Consider the following 26,735-nt stretch of genomic DNA (forward strand, 5'->3'; position numbering starts at 1 on the left):
GACTTTCAACTCCCTCCAAAGGTTTTCTATGGGGTTGAGATCTGGAGACTGGCTAGGCCACTCCAGGACCTTGAAATGCTTCTTACGAAGCCACTCCTTCGTTGCCCGGGCAGTGTGTTTGGGATTGTTGTCATGCTGAAAGACCCAGCCACATTTCATCTCGAATGCCCTTGCTGATGGAAGGAGGTTTGCACTCAAAATCTCACGATACATGGCCCCATTCATTCATGTACACGGATCAGTCGTCCTGTTCCCTTTGCAGAGAAACAGCCCCAAAGCATGATGTTGCCACCCCCATGCTTCACAGTAGGTATGGTGTTCTTTGGTTGCAATTCAGCATTCTCTCTCCTCCAAACACGACAAGTTGTGTTTCTACCAAACAGTTTTACTTTGGTTTCATCTGACCATATGACATTCACCCAGTCCGCTTCTGGATCATCCAAATACTCTCTAGCATACTTCAGATGGGCCCGGACATGTACTGGCTTAAGCAGGGGGACACGTCTGGCACTGCAGGATCTGAGTCCCTGGTGGTGTAGTGTGTTACTGATGGTAGCCTTTGTTACGTTGGTCCCAGCTCTCTGCAGGTCATTCACTAGGTCCCCCCATGTGGTTCTGGGATGTTTGCTCACCGTTCTTGTGATCATTTTGACCCCACGGGGTGAGATCTTGCGTGGAGCCCCAGATCGAGGGAGATTATCAGTGGTCTTATATGTCTTCCATTTTCTAATTATTGCTCCCACAGTTGATTTCTTCACACCAAGCTGCTTGCCTATTGCAGATTCAGTCTTCCCAGCCTGGTGCAGGTCTACAATTTTGTTTCTGGTGTCCTTCGACAGCTCTTTGGTCTTCACCATAGTGGAGTTTGGAGTGTGACTGTTTGAGGTTGTGGACAGATGTCTTTTATACTGATAACAAGTTAAAACAGGTGCCATTAATACAGGTAATGAGTGGATGACAGAGGAGCCTCTTAAAGAAGAAGATACAGGTCTGTGAGAGCCAAAAATCTTGCTTGTTTGTAGGTGACCAAATACTTATTTTCCACCATAATTTGCAAATAAATTCTTTCCAAATCAGACAATGTGATTGTCTGGATTTGTTTACACATTTTGTCTCTCATAGTTGAGGTATACCTATGATGAAAATTACAGGCCTCTCTCATCTTAAGTGGGAGAACTTGCACAATTGGTGGCTGACTAAATACTTTTTTGCCCCACTGTACCTTTTAGCATGACTGTTTATTGGATTATTTTGTTGTTGAAAATTTTCAACAAGGCTGCTAATGCTTTCATTTGTGATGCTATTGTTGACATTATTAAGATTAACACCAAGAATATGGTGTTAGCTGTTTTTACCAGAAGAGCCTTGTGGTTCAAATCATAATCAGCTGACATGGTTTCAAAATCTAGACATTTTAGCTCTTTCTTTTCAGGGAAAGATTTTGTTTGGGCCTGGTCTTGATTATTTCTACTGTTGCTGGTGGAAAACAAGCTTTTTTTTCTCAGGCCAAGAGGTCTAATGGAAAGAGTAGGGCAAGTCTGCATTTTTGTTCCTTTTGTCAATCTAGGAACCAAAAATCCTCCACTTCTTCTCAGAAACAGGACTCTAACAGATCCTCCAGAAAGTCTAATAAGAACAAGTCTAAACAATGAAAGAAGCCGCCTTCCTCTAACAATTTGGAAGTAGGAGGCAGATTACTCCTTTTTTAGAAGACCTGGTCTTAGTTTGTTCAAGATCTGGAATCTATGGGTGTCATAGTACCAGTGTCGGAACAAGGCCAGGGCTTCATCAGCATTAAATCTAGGTTAGTTTGCTCAAAGTTGTGAGGACAGGAATATCAATATTTATTATATGCATATTATAGACATGAATGTGGGGTAGCTATCAGTTCTCATAAAGATATTTTTTCTTTGTGTTTTTTCATTGAAGATAGCTTTTTATACTGATGTTGTCTTTACTTCTAGATTTAGAAATAAATTATAAAATATAAAAAAAAAATATCAAAAGGAGTCCTGGTGAAATAAAAACTCATCAATAGATTTATTTCTTCAAATCTTTAAAAACAGGGAGGTTCATGCCATCATATCAATCCATAAGATACAAGTGGAAAAAACAAATGACGTGTTTCTTAGACTTGTATATACAGCCGTAATCATAGACAAATATTTTACAAAAATATAATTCTTCCTTTGAAAATGTTTGTACAGGTTTGTTAACATTATGTTTTTGAACTTTTGCACAAGTTGCTTTTAGTTGACTAATAAACAAATGAAAAATTCATATATGGCAAAACTGAAGTAGCAGATTAACTGTATGAGAGGCTAAAAACATCAAAATTGCATTGAAGTAATACATACAATTTAATATTTCCTTACAAAACAAATTTGTCACTGAACTATAAGTCACTATATATGTGTGTGTGTATGTGTATGTGTGTGTATATATACAATTGTATGCAAAAGTTTAGGCACCCCTGACAATTTTAATTTATAAATAATTTGGTGTTTGGATCAGCAATTTCATTTTGATCTATCAAATAACTGAAGGACAGTAATATTTCAGTAGTGAAATGAGGTTTATTGGATTAACAGAAAATGTGCAATATGCATCCAAACGAAATTAGACAGGTGCAAAATTTGGACACCTCAACAGAAATATTGCATCAATATTTAGTAGAGCCTCCTTTAGCAGAAATAACAGCCTCTAGATGCTTCCTATAGCCTGTAATGAGTGTCTGGATTCTGGATGAAGATATTTTGGACAATTCCTCCTTGCAAAACATCTCCAGTTCAGTTAGGTTTGATGGTTGCCGAGCATGGACAGCCCGCTTCAAATCACCCCACAGATTTTCTATGATATTCAGGTCTGGGGACTGGGATGGCCATTCAAGAACATTGTACTTGTTCCTCTGCATAAATGCCAGAGTATATTTTGAGCAGTGTTATGGGTCGTTGTCTAATTGAATTATCCAGCCCCGGCGTAACTTCAACTTTGTGACCGATTCCTCGACATTATTCTCAAGTATCTGCTGATATTGAGTGGAATCCATGCGACCCTCAACTTAACAAGATTCCCAGTACCGGCACTGGCCACACAGCCCCACAGCATGATGGAACATCCACCAAATGTTACTGTTGGTAGCAAGTGTTTGTCTTGGAACGCTGTGTTCTTTTGCCGCCATGCATAACGCCCCTTGTTATGACCAAATAAACTGAATCTTTGTTTCATTAGTCCACATCACCTTCTTCCAAAATGAAGCTGGCTTGTCCAAATGTGCGTTTGCATACCTCAAACGACTCTGTTTGTCGCATCACTCTCCAATACAGCTTTTCCTTGTGCAAAGTGCGCTGAACTGTTGGACGATGCACAGTGACACCATCTGCAGCAAGATGATGTTGTAGGTCTTTGGAGGTAGTCTGTGGGCTGTTTTTGACAGTTCTCACATGCTTTGTCTTTGCCTCTCTGATATTTTACTTGGCCTGCCACTTCTGGCCTTAACAAGAACTGTGCCTGTGGTCTTCCATTTCCTCACTATGTTCTTCACAGTGGATACTGACAGCTTAAATCTCTGCGATAGCCTTTTGTAGCCTTCCCCTAAACCATAATGTTGAACAATCTTTGTTTTCAAGTCAGTTGAGAGTTGTTTTGAGGCCCCTGTGTTGCCACTCTTCAGAAGAGAGTCAAAGAGAACAACAACTTGCAATTGACCACTTTAAATATTTTTTCTCATGATTGGATGCACCTGTCTATGAAGTTCAAGGCTTAATGGGCTCACCAAACCAATTGTGTGTTCCAATTAATCAGTGCTAGGTAGTTACAGGTATTTACATCAACAAAATGACAAGGGTGCCCAAATGTATGCACCTATCTAATTTCGTTTGGATGCATATTGCACATTTTCTGTTAATTTAATAGTTATTTAATAGATCAAAATGAAATTGCTGATCCAAACACCCAATAATTTATAAATGAAAATCATGGAAATTGTCATGGGTGCCTAAACTTTTGCATACAACTGTGTGTGTGTGTGTATATATATATATATATACAGGGAGTGCAGAATTATTAGGCAAATGAGTATTTTGACCACATCATCCTCTTTATGCATGTTGTCTTACTCCAAGCTGTATAGGCTCGAAAGCCTACTACCAATTAAGCATATTAGGTGATGTGCATCTCTGTAATGAGAAGGGGTGTGGTCTAATGACATCAACACCCTATATCAGGTATGCATAATTATTAGGCAACTTCCTTTCCTTTGGCAAAATGGGTCAAAAGAAGGACTTGACAGGCTCAGAAAAGTCAAAAATAGTGAGATATCTTGCAGAGGGATGCAGCACTCTTAAAATTGCAAAGCTTCTGAAGCGTGATCATCGAACAATCAAGCGTTTTATTCAAAATAGTCAACAGGGTCGCAAGAAGTGTGTGGAAAAACCAAGGCGCAAAATAACTGCCCATGAACTGAGAAAAGTCAAGCGTGCAGCTGCCAAGATGCCACTTGCCACCAGTTTGGCCATATTTCAGAGTTGCAACATCACTGGAGTGCCCAAAAGCACAAGGTGTGCAATACTCAGAGACATGGCCAAGGTAAGAAAGGCTGAAAGACGACCACCACTGAACAAGACACACAAGCTGAAACGTCAAGACTGGGCCAAGAAATATCTCAAGACTGATTTTTCTAAGGTTTTATGGACTGATGAAATGAGAGTGAGTCTTGATGGGCCAGATGGATGGGTCCGTGGCTGGATTGGTAAAGGGCAGAGAGCTCCAGTCCGACTCAGACGCCAGCAAGGTGGAGGTGGAGTACTGGTTTGGGCTGGTATCATCAAAGATGAGCTTGTGGGGCATTTTCGGGTTGAGGATGGAGTCAAGCTCAACTCCCAGTCCTACTGCCAGTTTCTGGAAGACACCTTCTTCAAGCAGTGGTACAGGAAGAAGTCTGCATCCTTCAAGAAAAACATGATTTTCATGCAGGACAATGCTCCATCACACGCGTCCAAGTACTCCACAGCGTGGCTGGCAAGAAAGGGCATAAAAGAAGAAAATCTAATGACATGGCCTCCTTGTTCACCTGATCTGAACCCCATTGAAAACCTGTGGTCCATCATCAAATGTGAGATTTACAAGGAGGGAAAACAGTACACCTCTCTGAACAGTGTCTGGGATGCTGTGGTTGCTGCTGCACGCAATGTTGATGGTGAACAGATCAAAACACTGACAGAATCCATGGATGGCAGACTTTTGAGTGTCCTTGCAAAGAAAGGTGGCTATATTGGTCACTGATTTGTTTTTGTTTTATTTTTGAATGTCAGAAATGTATATTTGTGAATGTTGAGATGTTATATTGGTTTCACTGGTAAAAATAAATAATTGAAATGGGTATATATTTGTTTTTTGTTAAGTTGCCTAATAATTATGCACAGTAATAGTTACCTGCACACACAGATATCCCCCTAAAATAGCTATAACTAAAAACAAACTAAAAACTACTTCCAAAACTATTCAGCTTTGATATTAATGAGTTTTTTGGGTTCATTGAGAACATGGTTCTTGTTCAATAATAAAATTAATCCTCAAAAATACAACTTGCCTAATAATTCTGCACTCCCTGTATGTATATATATATATATATATATATATATATATATATATATATATATACATACTGTGTGTATGTATATATATGTAAATCATACTTTTTAAGATGTTGTCAGAGTATAGTTTCATGTGTATAAAATTTTAGCCTTTTGGCAAAGGTATTATTTGGTGTTTTCGCTAAGTGGAATGAGGTGTTAAAGTAATATTTAATGTGAATCTGTGTGAAGCTGTAGTCAAGTTTTAGTTTTCATTGTAAAATTTTTGGGAGCTCTTTATTTTTATGTTTCTATTATTTTCTTTTATGCTACCTTTATTATAATGCCATTGCGGCAGGCCCAAGCGTCCTTTGCCATAGGGTTTTTTCCCACAATGTGATCTCATTGTGATTGTTTTTTTCCCACAATGTGATCTCATTGTGATTGACAGTTTTTTGATGCAGCTATTTCTCTTGTTAGGTGTATCCAGTCCACGGATCATCCATTACTTGTGGGATATTCTCCTTCCCAACAGGAAGTTGCAAGAGGATCACCCACAGCAGAGCTGCTATATAGCTCCTCCCCTAACTGCCATACCCAGTCATTCTCTTGCAAGCTCTCAACATAGCTGGAGGTAGTTAGAGGAAAGTGGTAAAATATAGTTAGTTTTTTCTTCAATCAAAAGTTTATTGTTTTTAAATGGTACCGGAGTGTACTATTTTATCTCAGGCAGCATTTAGAAGAAGAATCTGCCTGCGTTTTTCTATGATCTTAGCAGAAGTAACTAAGATCCACTGCCGTTCTCACATATGTCTGAGGAGTGAGGTAACTTCAGAGGGAGAATGGCGTGCAGGGTATCCTGCAATAAGGTATGTGCAGTTAAGTTTTTCTAGGGATGGAATTTGTTATAAAATGCTGCTGATACCGGATTAATGTAAGTTAAAGCCTAAATACAGTGATTTAATAGCGACTAGTATCAGGCTTGCTATCAGAGGTATATACTCTGATTAATGTGCAATATAAAACGTTTGCTGGCATGTTTAATCGTTTTTATATATGCTTTGGTGATAAAACTTATTGGGGCCTAGTTTTTTTCCACATGGCTGGCTTTATTTTTGTCTAGAAACAGTTTCCTGAGGCTTTCCACTGTTATAGTATAAAAGTTACAGTTGGTGCAGTTAAAATTACAAACTGTGACATTCAGCTTCCCTCAGCAGTCCCCTGCATGCTATAGGACATCTCTGAAGGGCTCAAAAGGCTTCAAAAGTAGGAGCTGTGGCAGTTGTTATGACTGTTTAAAAAACATATTTTTCGTTTTGTTAATCTGTTTTTTGTATTAAGGGGTTAATCATCCATTTGCAAGTGGGTGCAATGCTCTGCTAACTTGTTACATACACTGTAAAAATTTCGTTAGTTTAACTGCCTTTTTTCACTGTTATTTCAAATTTTGGCAAAATTTGTTTCTCTTAAAGGCACAGTAAAAAAAATTTATATTGCTTGTTAACTTGATTTAAAGTGTTTTCCAAGCTTGCTAGTCTCATTGCTAGTCTGTATAAACATGTCTGACATAGAGGAAACTCCTTGTTCATTATGTTTAAAAAGCCATGGTGGAACCCCATAGGAGAATGTGTACTAAATGTATTGATTTCACTTTAAACAATAAAGATCAGCTGTTATCTTTAAAAGAATTATCACCAGAGGATTCTGACGAGGGGGAAGTTATGCCGACTAACTCTCCCCACGTGTCGGACCCTTTGACTCCCGCTCAAGGGACTCACACTAAAATGGCGCCAAGTACATCAAAGACGCCCATAGCGATTACTTTGCAGGACCTGGCGGCAATCATGGATAATACCCTGTCAGCGGTATTAGCCAGACTGCCTGAATTCAGAGGAAAGCGCGATAGCTCTGGGGTTAGACGTAATACAGAGCGCACAGATGTTTTAAGGCCCATGTCTGATACTGCGTCACAATATGCAGAAGCTGAGGAAGAGCTTCAGTCTGTGGGTGACGTCACTGACTCGGGGAAACCTGATTCAGATATGTCTACTTTTAAATTTAAGCTTGAGAACCTCCGGGTGTTGCTTGGAGAGGTTTTAGCTGCTCTGAATGACTGTGACACAATTGCAGTGCCAGAGAAATTGTGTAGACTGGATAAATACTACACGGTGCCGGTGTGTACTGACGTTTTTTCCAATACCTAAAAGGTTTACAGAAATTATTACTAAGGAGTGGGACAGACCCGGTGTGCCGTTTTCCCCCCCTCCTATTTTTAGAAAAATGTTTCCAATAGACGCGACCACATGGCAGACGGTCCCTAAGGTGGAGGGAGCAGTTTCTACTTTAGCAAAGCGTACCACTATCCCTGTCGAGGCAGTTGTGCTTTTTCAGATCCAATGGATAAAAAATTAGAAGGTTACCTTAAGAAAATGTTTATTCAACAAGGTTTTATCCTGCAGCCCCTTGCATGCATTGCTCCTGTCACTGCTGCTGCGTATTCTGGTTTGAGTCTCTGGAAGAGGCCTTTCAGACAGCTACTCCATTGACTGAAATACTTGACAAGCTTAGAACACTTAAGCTAGCTAATTCTTTTGTTTCTGATGCCATTGTTTATTTGACTAAACTAACGGCTAAGAATTCTGGATTCGCCATCCAGGCGCGTAGGGCGCTATGGCTTAAATCTTGGTCAGCTGACGTGACTTCAAAGTCTAAATTACTTAACATTCCCTTCAAGGGGCAGACCCTATTCGGGCCTGGTTTGAAGGAAATTATTGCTGACATTACTGGAGGTAAGGGTCACACCCTTCCTCAGGACAGGGCCAAAGCAAAGGCCAAACAGTCTAATTTTCGTGCCTTTCGAAACTTCAAGGCAGGTGCAGCATCAACTTCCTCTGCTACAAAACAAGAGGGAACTTTTGCGCAATCCAAGCCGGCCTGGAAATCTAACCAGGCCAGAAAGCCTGCTGCTGCCTCTGACAGCATGAAGGAACGGCCCCCTATCCGGCAACGGATCTAGTAGGGGGCAGACTTTCTCTCTTCGCCCAGGCGTGGGCAAGAGATGTTCAGGATCCCTGGGTGTTGGAGATCATATCTCAGGGATATCTTCTGGACTTCAAAGCTTCCCCCCACACGGGAGATTTCACCTTTCGAGATTATCTGTAAACCAGATAAGAAAGAGGCATTCTTACGCTGTGTGCAAGACCTCCTAATAATGGGAGTGATCCATCCAGTTCCACAGATGGAACAAGGACAGGGATTTTATTCAAATCTGTTTGTGGTTCCCAAAAAAGAGGGAACCTTCAGACCAATTTTGGATCTAAAGATCTTAAACAAATTCCTCAGAGTTCCATCGTTCAAAATGGAAACTATTCGGACAATCCTACCTATGATCCAGGAGGGTCAGTACTTGACCACAGTGGATTTGAAGGATGCTTACCTTCACATACCGATTCACAAAGATCATCATCGGTTCCTAAGGTTTGCCTTTCTAGACAGGCATTACCAGTTTGTGTCTCTTCCCTTCGGGTTAGCTACAACCCCAAGAATTTTTACAAAGGTTCTGGGGTCTCTTCTGGTGGTCCTAAGACCACGGGGCATAGCAGTGGCCCCTTATCTAGACGACATCCTGATACAGGCGTCAAACTTCCAAATTGCCAAATCTCATACGGACATAGTGTCGCATGGGTGGAAAGTGAACGAGGGAAAGAGTTCTCTATCACCCCTCACAAGGGTTTCCTTCCTAGGAACTCTGATAGGTAAATTTTTCATTTCTACAGAATCTGACGGAGTCCAGGTTATCAAAGCTTCTAAATTCCTGCCGTGTTCTTCACTACATTCCGCGCCCTTTGGTGGCTCAGTGCATGGAAGTGATTGGCTTAATGGTAGCGGCGATGGACATAGTGCCATTTGCGCGCCTACATCTCAGACCGCTGCAATTATGCATGCTCAGTCAGTGGAATGGGGATTACACAGATTTGTCCCCTCTGCTAAATCTGGATCAAGAGACCAGAGATTCTCTTCTCTGGTGGCTATCTCGGGTCCATCTGTCCAAAGGTATGACCTTTCGCAGGCCAGATTGGACAATTGTAACAACAGATGCCAGCCTTCTAGGTTGGGGTGCAGTCTGGAATTCCCTGAAGGCTCAGGGATCGTGGACTCAGGAGGAGAAACTCCTCCCAATAAATATTCTGGAGTTAAGAGCAATATTCATTGCTCTTCTAGCTTGGCCTCAGTTAGCAACCCTGAGGTTCATCAGATTTCAGTCGGACAACATCACGACTGTGGCTTACATCAACCATCAAGGGGGGACCAGGAGCTCCCTAGCGATGTTAGAAGTCTCCAAGATAATTCGCTGGGCAGAGACTCACTCTTGCCATCTATCAGCGATCCATATCCCAGGTGTAGAGAACTGGGAGGCGGATTTTCTAAGTCGTCAGACTTTTCATCCGGGGGAGTGGGAACTCCATCCGGAGGTGTTTGCTCAATTGGTTCATCGTTGGGGCACACCAGAATTGGATCTCATGGCGTCTCGCCAGAACGCCAAGCTTCCTTGTTACGGATCCAGGTCCAGGGACCCAGAAGCGACGCTGATAGATGCTCTAGTAGCACCGTGGTTCTTCAACCTGGCTTATGTGTTTCCACCGTTTCCTCTGCTCCCTCGACTGATTGCCAAAATCAAACAGGAGAGAGCATCAGTGATCTTGATCGCGCCTGCGTGGCCATGCAGGACCTGGTATGCAGACCTGGTGGACATGTCATCCTTTCCACCTTGGCCTCTGCCTCTGAGACAAGACCTTCTACTACAAGGTCCTTTCAATCATCCAAATCTAATTTCTCTGAGACTGACTGCCTGGAGATTGAACACTTGATTTTATCAAGGCGTGGCTTCTCCGAGTCAGTCATTGATACCTTAATACAGGCACGAAAGCCTGTAACCAGGAAAATCTACCATAAGATATGGCGCAAATATCTTCATTAGTGTGAATCCAAGAATTACTCATGGAGTAAGGTTAGGATTCCTAGGATATTGTCCTTTCTCCAAGAGGGTTTGGATAAAGGATTATCAGCTAGTTCTTTAAAGGGACAGATTTCTGCTCTGTCTATCCTTTTGCACAAGCGTCTGGCAGAGGTTCCAGAAGTCCAGGCATTTTGTCAGGTTTTGGTTAGAATTAAGCCTGTGTTTAAACGGTTGCTCCTCCATGGAGCTTAAACTTGGTTCTTAAGGTTCTTCAAGGAGTTCCGTTTGAACCCCTTCATTCCATTGATATCAAACTTTTATCTTGGAAAGTTCTGTTTTTGATGGCTATTTCCTCGGCTCGTAGAGTCTCTGAGTTATCAGCTTTACAATGTGATTCTCCTTATCTGATTTTCCATACAGATAAAGTAGTTCTGCGTACAAAACCTGGGTTTTTACCTAAGGTAGTTTCCAACAAGAATATCAATCAAGAGATTGTTGTTCCATCATTGTGTCCTAATCCTTCTTCAAAGAAGGAACGTCTTTTACATAATTTGGACGTAGTCCGTGCTTTAAAGTTTTACTTACAAGCGACTAAAGATTTTCGTCAAACATCTTCCCTGTTTGTTGTTTACTCTGGACAGAGGAGAGGTCAAAAGGCTTCTGCAACCTCTCTTTCTTTTTGGCTTCGGAGCGTAATACTCTTAGCCTATGAGACTGCTGGACAGCAGCCCCCTGAAAGGATTACAGCTCATTCTACTAGAGCTGTGGCTTCCACCTGGGCCTTTAAAAATAAGGCTTCTGTTGAACAGATTTGCAAAGCGGCGACTTGGTCTTCGCTTCATACCTTTTCAAAATTTTACAAATTTGATACTTTTGCTTCTTCGGAGGCTATTTTTGGGAGAAAGGTTCTACAGGCAGTGGTCCCTTCCGTTTAAGTACCTGCCTTGTCCCTCCCTTCATTCGTGTACTTAAGCTTTGGTATTGGTATCCCACAAGTAATGGATGATCCGTGGACTGGATACACCTAACAAGAGAAAACATAATTTATGCTTACCTGATAAATTTATTTCTCTTGTGGTGTATCCAGTCCACGGCCCCGCCCTGTCCTTTTAAGGCAGGTCTAAATTTTAAACTACAGTCACCACTGCACCCTATGGTTTCTCCTTTCTCGGCTAGTTTCGGTCGAATGACTGGATATGGCAGTTAGGGGAGGAGCTATATAGCAGCTCTGCTTTGGGTGATCCTCTTGCAACTTCCTGTTGGAAAGGAGAATATCCCACAAGTAATGGATGATCCGTGGACTGGATACACCACAAGAGAAATAAATTTATCAGGTAAGCATAAATTATGTTTTTTATTTGCTCATAATTTCTTTGACAAACATTTTACATTCTAACAAGATCAAATGCTTTTCTATTACCATATAGATAAGCATCAGTCACTTTAAAAATATGAATAAAAACAGACTGATAGCTAATTGGCAAAGTAAAAATTTCCTTTTATGACACCTTTTTATAACTTGTGCATAGCAACTGCATTCACTACACTGCCCCATGAAAAAATCAAATCTATTTTGGAATTCACAACACCTTACTCAAAGAAGAAGTCTTCAGCTGGGGTTAAAAAATAGGCCTATATTTGTATATAAGCCTGTGATTGGTTACCAGCAGTAACGTGACACTAAGGGACAAGGAAAAACATCTTCTTCAAACTGCGATAACTTTTTTAATTGGCTACTCCTTGCCATATAACTTTGTGATGCAACTATTATTACCCTTAACAGTGAGGGAGCTGTAAATATCCATACATTTCTAACTTTTTTTTTGTTTTGTTTCTTATCTATCTTTTTTTTTTTTTTTTTTTTTTTTTTTTTTTTTTATAGCTGAATTCAAAAGGGCTGTCAAAGTGGCCACAGGGCAGGAATTATCAAAAAATGTTTTAGACACAGTCTTCAAGATCTTTGATCTTGATGGTGACAACTGCCTAAGCCATGGAGAATTTCTTGGTGTTCTGAAGAACAGGCTTCACCGAGGTTTAAAGGTAAGATATAAAAACCGTTATTCTTTTAAAAAATATCTATCTGAGACAGAGATAAAGCCTATCAAGTGCTGGTTGTCCATGTCAGTTTTTCAACAGAAGAGGCCAAACAAATGAAGATAAAATCTTGCTATCTGTTTAGATATGATTCTGATGACCAACTTTCTATTTATATACAGAAAAATATATATTTGTTATGTTCTTCTTAAAACGTTCTTCTTAAAATTCATGACTCTGATAAAGCAGCAGTTTTAAGAAACTTTTCAATTTACTTCCATTATCAATTTTGCACTGTCTTTTTTTTTTTTTTGCAAAGATATTTTTTTTTTATTTGATTTAAAAGAAAAAGATAACAATTGGGGTCACGCAGGACCCCTGCTCAAATATCTGTAAACAGGAAGTACATACACATATATCCAGGGAGGAATAGCGTACATCAAACACATAAGAAAATAACGTTATATAAATCGTAGTTCCATACCCAAAGACTAAGCAACAAAATTCAAATCGGTGAGAACACATATTTATAAAATAAGAAGGATTGAGGCGAAAGTAGTCCGCCTAGTTGGAACCCTAGAATGGGCTCTGCTTTAGGGGGGGGGGGGGGAGGGGAGGTGGGCTAATGCTAGGTATCTCATATCTATAAACATAAGGGTTGTTAGGCTGAACAGAATATAAAAGGTAAAGATAGGTGTTGCTTGCTCTAGGAATAAAATATTGTCCATAGCTTTCTTTAAAACTAAGACGCATAACAAGAACTTGGGCATCCTGCAAGGCTGAGAGCCCTTCTATCGTACTATGGGGCTTAACTGTATAGCATCTCTAGATTACATAGTTTAAGCTAAGATCAGTCTTGAGTGGATGCGTTGTAACACAATGTTCAGCTGCCGTTTACAACTTAGGGATCTCGCGATAATTAACCAAACGTTTGGATGTTCGTGGTTTAAGCTTCCTTTACAAGGACTCCCTCAGGGCATTGGCCACTGGCCCAGAAGGAGAAACAAATACCGTGTAATTGTAACCTTGGACTGTGTAATAATGAATATACTTGTCCCCGCTGAGGGCCCCCTCTCACCCCCAGGGCGGCAGCCTCATAAGGATGGTATGACAATATCATTAAAAGTATTGTGCTTATGACCCCCAGTTGGTAGAATTATAATATAGCTGCCATGACATCAATTTCACATATTTATGAAAATATCTCCCCCGAGGCTCTCCCCTAATCCACGGGTAGGAGAAACAGATAAGATGTCCGCAACCTATGTTGGAAATAGCTAACGGCAGACTGCATAGGCAAGACAAACAACAAGATAGAGCAACATCAAGGTCTCACAATAGTGCCATCAGGGATGACCCCAGGTGGCACTATATCATGATCCCCGGGATACCACCTACAAGGGAAATGAGGTGACCCAGACTATATTAGTATGCGCTTAAAACACCTATTTTTGGGGCGCTTAGTATGGTGAGCCAGAACATAGAACATGTTAACACTAGCATATTAAAGATGCAACACATTATAAATGAACCGGAGCTATTGGTATCAGCATAGAAGCTAAAGGAAAATTCCCATAGCGAATAATGGCACAGTGAGACAGCATTGGGATAAGGGTTGTGAACAGTAATAAACATGAAGCATACTTTGTAGCGATTATGCAGGTAACATATATACAAAAACAATCTGAATGATGTGCACAAGACAGAGAATTGTGGATATCAAGATATAGCATTCACGTTTACATGAGCTAAATAGCCAGCACCAGTCTGAAGACTAACTGTATTCCCCCACATTCATAAGCTGCAAGTATATTGACATTGACATTATGCTATCAGTAACTACGAGGCAGTACAGGTTCAGTAATAGGTAATATACAGCATGCAAAAAAGGGAAAAATCACAAACTATCAGTGAATGGGTTATGGCTAAAGTAAATAAGTCATTACACTTAAAGAGCAGTGATTCAGACCTGTGGTCATCATATTCCTTTATCTCAAGAATTCTTAGAGGTGTAATTGCAAACAAAGGCTTAAGTCTAAAACCCGTAGTTATATCTAATAAATAGAGCAGTCATAACAAGAGTTCAAGGCTCAAGCCTACAGCTATACTCAGTGAGAAGCCATGAGTCCACTCAGGAGACTGCCTGAACCCCACAAAGGATCATACCTTCATCCTATTCCAGTCTTATTATTAGGGCCCCAGGCAGGAGAGAATAAAAAACGCTGCTCTACCAGCTCCAGAAACAGCAGCTCTTGTCTCATGTAGGTCGCCCTCAATTTTTATTTCAGTCAGCAGTTCCGAGGATAACTGACGCTGAGCCTCTGGCTTCCGCGCGTGGCCCATGGCACATCTCTCTGCCGCAGGCTCACCCGCAGGCCTTTGAGTGAACGGTCTCACCCTTGCATGGACTCGACCCGCAACTCTATTGTTTTGTCCTGCTTGTACCCTCACAGACAACTCACTGTGGGCCAATGTAGATGAAGGTGCTCTCTCCCAGTGGACCCCCGGCTTTTGGGGTCAAATACAACTCGCTTGCTGGGGCTCTGGGTAGGGAGTTTCCCTCTCCTGTCTTCTTGTAGCGCTGCCACTGCTGCCCCATCCACTGAGGACCCACGCGTTCGGGAGCGTGTAACTGCATTCACCGCTTCTGTGACCTGGGTGAGCTGCTCCAAAAAAGTGCCTGAAGGGTCTTGTATGACACACGTGCCATATTTTTAGTTATCAGGGGGTGTTCCACTTGCTGTCAGTCACAACCCTTTGCAGAAAGGCCGGGTGCCGGTCTCACAAAGGCTCAAACCTCTCACCTTTGAGCCTTTGTTATGCCTTGGGCTGAGACTCTTTAAAAGGGAAGGCTGCGATGATGCGGTTAAGCCTCAGGAGTTGTGGCGTAGTTACAGATCTGCTATGGCGACTCCATTTCTGTCCCGCCGGGGTGTTCAAACAGCTATGGCGATTGCGTTGATAGCTTGTAGGGATAGTTAGCCATCTATTTATCACCTTGTAGCCAGATATTAGCTCCCTCAATGTTCAAAGACCTAATTCTAAGATTTCGCTACCCGGAGCTTCACACTGTTGCGGCCATGTTGGTTGCCGGCCGGCTCCGCCCCCGTTCGCACTGTCTTTTTATATGAACCCTTTCTTAGGCACCAGTTTCCACTGAGCATGTGCACAAGTTCACAGTGTGTATTTATACTAGTCTTTGATTGGCTGGTGGCTGTCACATGATACCAGGGGCTGGCAAATGGGGGGGGGGGATAAATTTGTCAGAAAAAAATATACTGCTTATTTGAAATTTGGAGTAACTGCTATTACGTTGTCTTTGTATTATGCACTTGCTAATTATGCAATTCTACTGTATCTAATTGTCCTTTAAGTTCATCTTTCTACTGGTATATTTGTGTATGTGGTTGTAAATAAATTAGAGCATGTTAAACCTAAAAAATAAAACAAACCATTTTCTTTTATTTGAAGCATCATATTTTTGACAAAATCAATGGAATTACTTACAGTTTAGCTAATTATAAATGTGTTGGATCTGACAAGAATACATATATATTTAAATAATAAAGCCAACAGAGGTCAAAAATTGGCAATAGAGCAGTAGAATTTTTTCAAAACCCATCATTAATAGATTAATAATTCTGTACCTTCTGCACACAGCTACACAAAAATATATTTTCAGGATGGGCAAACCTTTGTATCACATAGAATTAGACCTGTAAATAAAAATATACTAAATATATGAGCATATACTATTAATCATAAACGTTTTTAATGACACATATCGTTTGTTTTTGCTTCATATTATTTACATTTTTGTAGCACAAGCACTTGTTCTGTACCAGGCATATAAAAAAAGTAGTGGCCTATTGATTGCTGAATATAAAGCTACAATCTATAATATTTATAGACCAAATATGCAGTTATGTACATGCTTGTGTACAAGAAACATTTCATTATAGTAAGGAACATAATACATTTTATTGCTGATTTTCTTTTGTATGTCTAAGCTCAAGATAAGTGCCCAATGGGTTATAAAGCTAAATTATCACTTGGCATCAAAAGAAATACTGATTATATAAATCAGTATATAGCGAGCCACTTAGGAAAAAATGTGGTACGTTTCAATGATATAAAAAGAACACATAAAAAATACACTCAAAAAGCAATGGGGTTATAAGAAAATTAGTAAAAAAAGATATGCCATTACTCCGCAGCAACCAGTCGGTCTTACGTGTTTCGGCTGGTAGATAGCCTTATTCATAGACCATAATGGGTATCCGGTTTACACCCTTAAATATCCTGGTCAATTCAAAGCATAAGGGTGTACAGCTGTTGAGTAAGCATACTTGATTTAAATAGATATGGCATATTATTTGAAACATTTAATCTGACTTCCAATCATGAACTTGAACATTTGACTAATATGATATAGCAGATAAATTAGACATTCGTCTAATACTTTCTTAGAATGGATAAAACCCAAAACAAAATGTAAATCTGGAATTAAATTATCTTACAATATAACAATGCAAGGAATGCTGATGTTAGATACTGACTGGGACTATCACAAAAGACAGCAATTATTAGATCATATAAATATTACATCATATAAATATTTCTTTCATGTAATTAGCAAGAGTCCATGAGCTAGTGACGTTTGGGATATACATTCCTACCAGGAGGGGCAAAGTTTCCCAAACCTCAAAATGCCTACAAATACACCCCTCACCACACCCACAAATCAGTTTTACAAACTTTGCCTCCTATGGAGGTGGTGAAGTAAGTTTGTGCTAGATTCTATGTTGATATGCGCTCCGCAGCAGGTTGGAGCCCGGTTTTCCTCTCAGCGTGCAGTGATGTCAGAGGGATGTGAGGAGAGTATTGCCTATTTGAATTCAATGATCTCCTTCTACGGGGTCTATTTCATAGGTTCTCTGTTATCGGTCGTAGAGATTCATCTCTTACCTCCCCTTTTCAGATCGACGATATACTCTTATATATATACCATTACCTCTGCTGATTTTCGTTTCAGTACTGGTTTGGCTTTCTACAACATGTAGATGAGTGTCCTGGGGTAAGTAAGTCTTATTTTCTGTGACACTCTAAGCTATGGTTGGGCACTTTTTTATAAAGTTCTAAATATATGTATTCAAACATTTATTTGCCTTGACTCAGGATGTTCAACATTCCTTATTTTCAGACAGTCAGTTTCATATTTGGGATAATGCATTTGAATCAATCAATTTTTTTCTTACCTTAAAATTTGACCTTTTCCCTGTGGGCTGTTAGGCTCGCGGGGGATGAAAATGCTTCATTTTATTGCGTCATTCTTGGCGCGGACTTTTTTGGAGCAAAAATTTTTTTTTCTGTTTCCGGCGTCATACGTGTCGCCGGAAGTTGCGTCATTTTTGACGTTCTTTTGCGCCAAAAATGTCGGCGTTCCGGATGTGGCGTCATTTTTGGCGCCAAAAGCATTTAGGCGCCAAATAATGTGGGCGTCTTATTTGGCGCTAAAAAATATGGGCGTCACTTTTGTCTCCACATTATTTAAGTCTCATTTTTTATTGCTTCTGGTTGCTAGAAGCTTGTTCACTGGCATTTTTTTCCCATTCCTGAAACTGTCATTTAAGGAATTTGATCAATTTTGCTTTATATGTTGTTTTTTTCTATTACATATTGCAAGATGTCCCATGTTGAAGCTGAGTCAGAAGATACTTCTGGAAAATCGCTGCCTGGTGCTGGAGCTACCAAAGCTAAGTGTATCTGCTGTAAACTTTTGGTATCTGTTCCTCCAGCTGTTGTTTGTATTGAATGTCATGACAAACTTGTTAATGCAGATAATATTTCCTTTAGCAAAGTTACATTACCTGTTGCTGTTCCATCAGCATCTAATACTCAGAGTGTTCCAGATAACATAAGAGATTTTGTTTCTAAATCCATTAAGAAGGCTATGTCTGTTATTCCTCCTTCTAGTAAACGTAAAAAAGTCTTTTAAAACCTTCTCATTTTTCAGATGAATTTTTAAATGAACATCATCATTCTGATTCTGATAATGGTTCTTCTGGTTCAGAGGATTCTGTCTCAGAGGTTGATGCTGATAAATCTTCATATTTATTTAAAATGGAATTTATTCGTTCTTTACTTAAAGACGTCCTAATTGCATTAGAAATTGAGGATTCTTGTCCTCTTGATACTAAATCTAAATGTTTAGATAAGGTTTTTTAAAATCTCCTGTAGTTATTCCAGAAGTTTTTCCTGTTCCTGGTGCTGTTTCTGAAGTAATTTCCAGGGAATGGAATAATTTGGGTAATTCATTTACTCCTTCTAAACGTTTTTAAGCAATTATATCCTGTGCCATCTGACAGATTAGAATTTTAGGACAAAATCCCTAAGGTTGATGGGGCTGTCTCTACTCTTGCTAAGCGTACTACCATTCCTACGGCAGATGGTACTTCCTTTAAGGATCCTTTAGATAGGAAAATTGAATCATTTCTAAGAAAAGCTTACTTGTGTTCAGGTAATCTTCTTAGACCTGCTTATATCTTTGGCGGATGTTGCTGCAGCTTCAACTTTTTGGTTGGAAGCTTTAGCGCATCAAGTAACAGATCATAATTCTCATAGCATTATTATTCTTCTTCAACATGCTAATAATTTTATTTGTGATGCCATCTTTGATATCATTAGAGTTGATGTCAGGTATATGTCTCTAGCTATTTTAGCTAGAAGAGCTTTATGGCTTAAAACTTGGAATGCTGATATGTCTTCTAAGTCTACTCTGCTTTCCCTTTCTTTCCAGGGTAATACATTATTTGGTTCTCAGTTGGATTCTATTATCTCAACTGTTACTGGAGGGAAAGGAACTTTTTTACCACAGGATAAAAAATCTAAAGGTAAATTTAGGTCTAATAATCGTTTTCGTTCCTTTCGTCACAACAAGGAACAAAAGCCTGATCCTTCATCCTCAGGAGCGGTATCAGTTTGGAAACCATCTCCAGTCTGGAATAAAATCCAAGCCTTTTAGAAATCAAAGCCAGCTCCTAAGTCCACATGAAGGTGCGGCCCTCATTCCAGCTCAGCTGGTAGGGGGCAGATTACGTTTTTTCAAAGAAATTTGGATCAATTCCGTTCACAATCTTTGGATTCAGAATATTGTTTCAGAAGGGTACAGAATTGGCTTCAAGATAAGGCCTCCTGCAAAGAGATTTTTTCTTTCCCGTGTCCCCAGTAAATCCAGCGAAGGCTCAAGCATTTCTGAAATGTGTTTCAGATCTAGAGTTGGCTGGAGTAATTATGCCAGTTCCAGTTCTGGAACAGGGGCTGGGGTTTTATTCAAATCTCTTCATTGTACCAAAGAAGGAGAATTCCTTCAGACCAGTTCTGGATCTAAAAATATTGAATCGTTATGTAAGGATACCAACATTCAAAATGGTAACTGTAAGGACTATCCTGCCTTTTGTTCAGCAAGGGCATTATATGTCTACAATAGATTTACAGGATGCATATCTGCTCTTTCTTGTGAGTCTCCTTTTCTGATTTTTCATCAGGATAAGGCGGTGTTGCAAACTTCTTTTGAATTTTTACCTAAGGTTGTGAATTCCAACAACATTAGTAGAGAAATTGTGGTTCCTTCATTATGTCCTAATCCTAAGAATTCTAAGGAGAAATCATTGCATTCTTTGGATGTAGTTAGAGCTTTGAAATATTATGTTGAAGCTACTAAGAATTTCCGAAGACTTCTAGTCTATTTGTTATCTTTTCCGGTTCTAGGAAAGGTCAGAAGGCCTCTGCCATTTCTTTGGCATCTTGGTTGAAATCTTTAATTCATCATGCTTATGTCGAGTCGGGTAAAACTCTTTCTCAAAGGATTACAGCTCATTCTACTAGGTCAGTTTCTACTTCCTGGGCGTTTAGGAATGAAGCTTCGGTTGATCAGATTTGCAAGCAGCAACTTGGTCTTCTTTGCATACTTTTACTAAATTCTACCATTTTGATGTGTTTTCTTCTTCTGAAGCTGTCTTTGGTAGAAAAGTACTTCAGGCAGCTGTTTCAGCTTGAATCTTCTACTTATATTTTCAGTTTTTTTTCATTATAAAATTTAAACTTTATTTGGGTGTGGATTATTTTTCAGCGGAATTGGCTGTCTTTATTTTATCCCTCCCTCTCTAGTGACTCTTGCGTGGAAAGATCCACATCTTGGGTAGTCATTATCCCATACGTCACTAGCTCATGGACTCTTGCTAATTACATGAAAGAAAACATAATTTATGTAAGAACTTACCTGATAAATTCATTTCTTTCATATTAGCAAGAGTCCATGAGGCCCACCCTTTTTGTGGTGGTTATGATTTTTTTGTATAAAGCACAATTATTCCAATTCCTTATTTTTTATGCTTTCGCACTTTTTTCTTATCACCCCACTTCTTGGCTATTCGTTAAACTGATTTGTGGGTGTGGTGAGGGGGTGTATTTGTAGGCATTTTGAGGTTTGGGAAACTTTGCCCCTCCTGGTAGGAATGTATATCCCAAACGTCACTAGCTCATGGACTCTTGCTAATATGAAAGAAATGAATTTATCAGGTAAGTTCTTACATAAATTATGTTTTTGTAAGGCTTATCAAATTACAAAGGAACCTTTTCTATTATTGCACTATACAGTGAAGAAATATTGATACACACTAAACAGTGAAGAATAATTTGAACCTTTATAGTACTCAATTGGTTGTGTGAGAGAGAGGCACAGTCTGAAAACATTATTTGGTTAAACCCACTATTCATTATTTATATCGCCAGTGGTTTATGATGTCACCTACTGCATTGAAACCCTTTGGTCGTCTTGTTTGTAAAGTGAATATCCAGAATGCTTCTCTGTGTAATAGTCTATGCAATCTGTCACACCTCTAGGGGTTTGTGGAATACTCTCAATAACCTGCCATCTAAAGGAGATGAGATTTGTTGTGTTCATAGATAAAGTGGTGTACTAGATCTGACACATCGATGTCCTTATCAATGTTGTTCAAATGTTCTCGAATACAGTGAGCGTGCTTCTCGTGTGGAGCACCCCACGTATTGCTTCTCACATAGTGTGCACTCAACCAAATAAATAACAAACTTGGTGCGACAGTTTGTACAGCTATTTGAAAGGAAAAATCTCTGTGTAGATCTAGATTGAAATCTATCTGTGGTATTAGCATGACTACATGCTATGCAATTATGAAAATGACACTTATAATGTCCCTTTATTAGGAGCCAGCTGCTACCTGTATTAGCTTCTTTTCTTAAAAGGCTAGGGGCTACTATGTTTCCTTTCGTACGTCCCTTCCTTGAAATAAAGTTTAACCCATCCTTAACAAGATCCTTCAGACTATCTTTCTACTGTTAGAACTGGGAGATGTTTGTTAATAATTTGGCATATTTGCCCAAATTGTGGGCTGTAATTGGTAATAAACTGTTTTTTTCTGATAAAAAAATAACGTTCTGTTGTCTATATTTGGATTGCAGCATTTGTGATCTATCTAATCTACTGACCTCTAGAAAGGCTCTGTTGACCACTTTTTGAGAATATCCTCTTTCATAAAGCTGTGTTTTTAGCATGTCTGACTCTTTTAGGAAGTTCTCATTAGATGAACAATTTCTTTTCAGCCTTATGAACTGCCCTTTAGCCACCCCAAAACCTGTATGTTTGGGGGTGGCAAGACTTGGCATGTAGAATGTTATTCGATGCAATCGGTTTCCTATAAAGTGTAGTCATGATTTTATGACTAATAGGATCACCTATCAGATATAGATCTAAGTAAGGCATTACTGTTTTATCAAAGTTAGACGTAAACTGTAAATTGACACTGTTACAATTTAAATAAGCCACAAAGTTTTCCATTTCTGTTTTGGTTCCCAGCCAAACGAACAATAGATCATCTATGTATCGTTTATATGATCTTATTAAATGCTTAAAAGGGTTTTGTTCTCCAAAGACGTGGGTCCTTTCCCACCAGCCCATAAAGATGTTTGCATAGGCTGGGGCAACTTTCGCCCCCATGGCGGGTCCCACGTCTTTGGGGAAAAAAAGAATCACAAACTTAAGTAATTGTGGCCAAGAAGAAATTCCAAGGTCTTCATAATGAAACCTTTTAATTTAGTGTCATAATTACTGTACATATCCAAAGATAAAGAAACAGCCTCCAGGCCAAATAAATGGGGGATACCGGAATAGAGGCCCACTACATCTACAGTTTGTTTTTGCTTCATATTATTTACATTTTTGTAGCACAAGCACTTGTTCTGTACCAGGCATATAAAAAAAAGTAGTGGCCTATTGATTGCTGAATATAAAGCTACAATCTATAATATTTATAGACCAAATATGCAGTTATGTACATACTTGTGTACAAGAAACATTTCATTATAGTAAGGAACATAATACATTTTATTGCTGATTTTCTTTTGTATGTCTAAGCTCAAGATAAGTGCCCAATGGGTTATAAAGCTAAATTATCACTTGGCATCAAAGAAAATACTGATTATATATAATATAAATATATATATATATATATATATATATATATATATATATATATATATATATATATATATATATATATATATATATATATATATATATATATATATATATATATATATACAGGTAGCCCTCAGTTTACGCCCGGGGTTAGGTTCCAGAAGGAATGGTTGTAAATCGAAACCGTTGTAAATTGAAACTAAGTTTATAATGTAAGTCAATGGGAAGTGAGGGAGATAGGTTCCAGGCCCCTCTCAAAATTGTCATAAGTAACACTAATACATTATTTTTAAAGCTTTGAAATGAAGACTTTAAATGCTAAACAGCATTATAAAGTAATAAAATAATCACACAACACAGAATATATAATGAAACTAAGTTAAATGAACAAAAGCATTTGCTAACAGCATTATAAACCTAATAAAATAATCACGCAACACAGACTTCACTTGCATTTTTCTGCAAACAGTTCTTTCTATGCATTCCAAACTGGACTGATTTATAGACAGGAAGATCTTGTTCCTTTGAAATCTGCTCGATAGCTCAGGTCTGGTTAAACTGATTAATTTCAGTTTGCTTGGCTTTGCTGCAACACAAGCGGACAGCTCTACCTACTGCCTATTTTTATCAATGCACTGCTTCTCAATACTTTTCAATAGCAGTCACATGACTGGAAAAAAAAGGTTGTTATTCTGAAACGGTTGTATTGTAAATTGAACCGGTGTAAATTTGATGCAGTGTGCGGCGTATAGTCTCAGCACTGACAGGCTGCCCCCACCCCTTCAACCTCTGCAGCAATGCTGGCAGCACTCGTACGTCTATTTCCCAAAGACCATGGCGAGGCCTTGTTCTGAGTGGAACCTGTCCTGTAAAACTGCTGTATGATCCTTGCCCACCGTGCTGCAGCTCAGTTTCAGGGTCTTGGCAATCTTCTTATAGCCTAGCCCATCTTTATGTAGAGCAAACAATTCTTTTTTTCCGATCCTCAGAGAGTTCTTTGCCATGAGTGTGAGAGCGATAACACAAAATTTAACACACCTGCTCCCCATTCACACCTGAGACCTTGAAACACTAATGAGACACATGACACCATAGAGGGAAAATGGCTTATTGGGCCCCAATTTGGACATTTCCACTTTCCACAGGATGTACTCACTTTTGTTGCAAACGGTTTAGACATTACTGGCTGTGTGTTGAGTTATTTTGAGGGGACAGCAAATTTACACTGTTATACAGGCTGTACACTCACTACTTTACATTGTAGCAAAGTATAATTTCTTCAGTGTTGTCACATTAAAAGATATAATAAAAATATTTACAAAAATGTGAGGGGTGTACTCACTTCTGTGAGATACTGTATGTGTGTATACAGTGGGGCAAAAAAGTATTTAGTCAGCCACCAATTGTGCAATTTCTCCCACTTAAGAAGATGATAGAGGCCTGCAATTTTCATCATATGTATACCTCAACTATGAGAGACAAAATGTGGGAACAAATCCAGACAATTACATTGTCTAATTTGGAAGGATTTTATTTGCATATTATGGTAGAAAATAAGTATTTGGTCACCTACAAACAAGCAAGATTTCTGGCTCTCACAGACCTGTATCTTCTTCTTTAAGAGGCTCCTCTGTCCTCCACTCATTACCTGTATTAATGGCACCGGTTTGAACTTGTTATCAGTATAAAAGACACCTGTCCACAACCTCAAACAGTCACACTCCAAACTCAACTATGGTGAAGACCAAAGAGCTGTCGAAGGACACCAGAAACAAAACTGTAGACCTGCACCAGGCTGGGAAGACTGAATCTGCAATAGGCAAGCAGCTTGGTGTGAAGAAATCAACTGTGGGAGCAATAATTAGAAAATGGAAGACATACAAGACCACTGATAATCTCCCTCGATCTGGGGCTCCATGCAAGATCTCACCCTGTGGGGTCAAAATGATCACAAGAACGGTGAGCAAACATCCCAGAACCACACGGGGGGACCTAGTGAATGACCTGCAGAGAGCTGGGACCAACGTAACAAAGGCTACCATCAGTAACACACTACGCCACCAGGGACTCAGATCCTGCAGTGCCAGACGTGTCCCCCCTGCTTAAGCCAGTACATGTCCTGGCCCGTCTGAAGTATGCTAGAGAGCATTTGGATGATCCAGAAGCGGATTGGGAGAATGTCATATGGTCAGATAAAACCAAAGTAGAAACTGTTTGGTAGAAACACAACTCGTCAGAGAGAAAGCTGAGTTGCAACCAAAGAACACCATACCTACTGTGAATTATGGGGGTGGCAACATCATGCTTTGGGGCTGTTTCTCTGCAAAGGGAACAGGACGACTGATCCGTGTACATGAAAGAATAAATGAGGCCATGTATCGTGAGATTTTGAGTGCAAACCTCCTTCCATCAGCAAGGGCATTGAAGATGAAACGTGGCTGGGTCTTTCAGCATGACAATGATCCCAAACCACACTGCCCGGGCAACGAAGGAGGGGCTTTGTAAGAAGCATTTCAAGGTCCTGGAGTGGCCTAGCCAGTCTCCAGATCTCAACCCCATAGAAAACCTTTTGGAGGGAGTTGAAAGTCTGTGTTGCCCAGCGACAGCCCAAAACATCACTGCCCTAGAGGAGATCTGCATGCAGGAGTGGGCCAACATACCAGCAACAGTGTGTGACAACCTTGTGAAGACTTTATAGAAAACATTTGACCTCTGTCATTGCCAACAAAGGATATATAACAAAGTATTGAGATGAACTTTTGATATTGACCAAATACTTATTTTACACCATAATATGCAAATAAATTCTTTCCAAATCAGACAATGTGATTGTCTGGATTTGTTTCAACATTTTGTCTCTCATAGTTGAGGTATACCTATGATGAAAATACAGGCCTCTCTATTCTTCTTAAGTGGGAGAACTTGCACAATTGGTGGCTGACTAAATACTTTTTTGCCCCACTGTATATACTATATATATATATATATATATATATATATATATATATATATATATATATTTATATATATATATATCAATAAACACAACACACATATCCATACACACAACACACACATGCCATTCTTATTTTATTTTTAATTAAATAGGCAACTTGGGTATTGCCATCTTTAATCAGAAGTTCCTCAGTATTATCATTATGAGCTAAATGTATCATGATTGCAGTCGGGCAGGTCTGCAAATAAAGAACCTGCTGTCTCCACTTGGTGAAATCACATAGTAAAATGTTAGACAATTCTTGTGCAATGCAGCCCCCCTGTTCTCGAGCCACCAGCAGGTCATGTCAATCACCCTGAACAAGCAAGTCTTGGGTGTTTTATCTTGTCACTTCTGAGGCAGCGGAGAGGCAAACAAAGATGTTTCAAGCCTTAACTGCAAAACCTCAGCTGCGAGCCATGTAGGGGATTGTACCCGCTGGTGGAGCAGTGGACATCTCAGGGAAGCACAAGACCCATTATCCACCACCGTCATTGAAGGGATAGAAAGGTCAAAATTGAAATGTGCATTGGTGCATTTCAGTTTTCAATAGAAGCATTTTTGCATTATACTTCCATTAACAAAAATGCTTCTAGTAAATGTTACTATTATTTTTAAGTGGCATACGCACATATGCCTGTGCCACTACTCTCAAGCTCA

At 39.6% G+C, this 26,735-nt stretch overlaps 1 protein-coding gene across 1 annotated transcript in view; it reads left to right on the plus strand.

Annotated features, from left to right (window-relative positions):
- Positions 1-26,735, plus strand: part of MICU2 (mitochondrial calcium uptake 2) — an 811,360-nt gene that overhangs the window by 781,307 nt on the left and 3,318 nt on the right. The window contains exon 11 of the mRNA XM_053708516.1: positions 12,413-12,570. Within this exon, the coding sequence (XP_053564491.1) occupies positions 12,413-12,570 (158 nt within the window). The remainder of the gene's footprint in view (positions 1-12,412; positions 12,571-26,735) is intronic.

Source organism: Bombina bombina, chromosome 3, assembly GCF_027579735.1.
Source record: "Bombina bombina isolate aBomBom1 chromosome 3, aBomBom1.pri, whole genome shotgun sequence".
Lineage (NCBI taxonomy): Eukaryota > Metazoa > Chordata > Amphibia > Anura > Bombinatoridae > Bombina > Bombina bombina.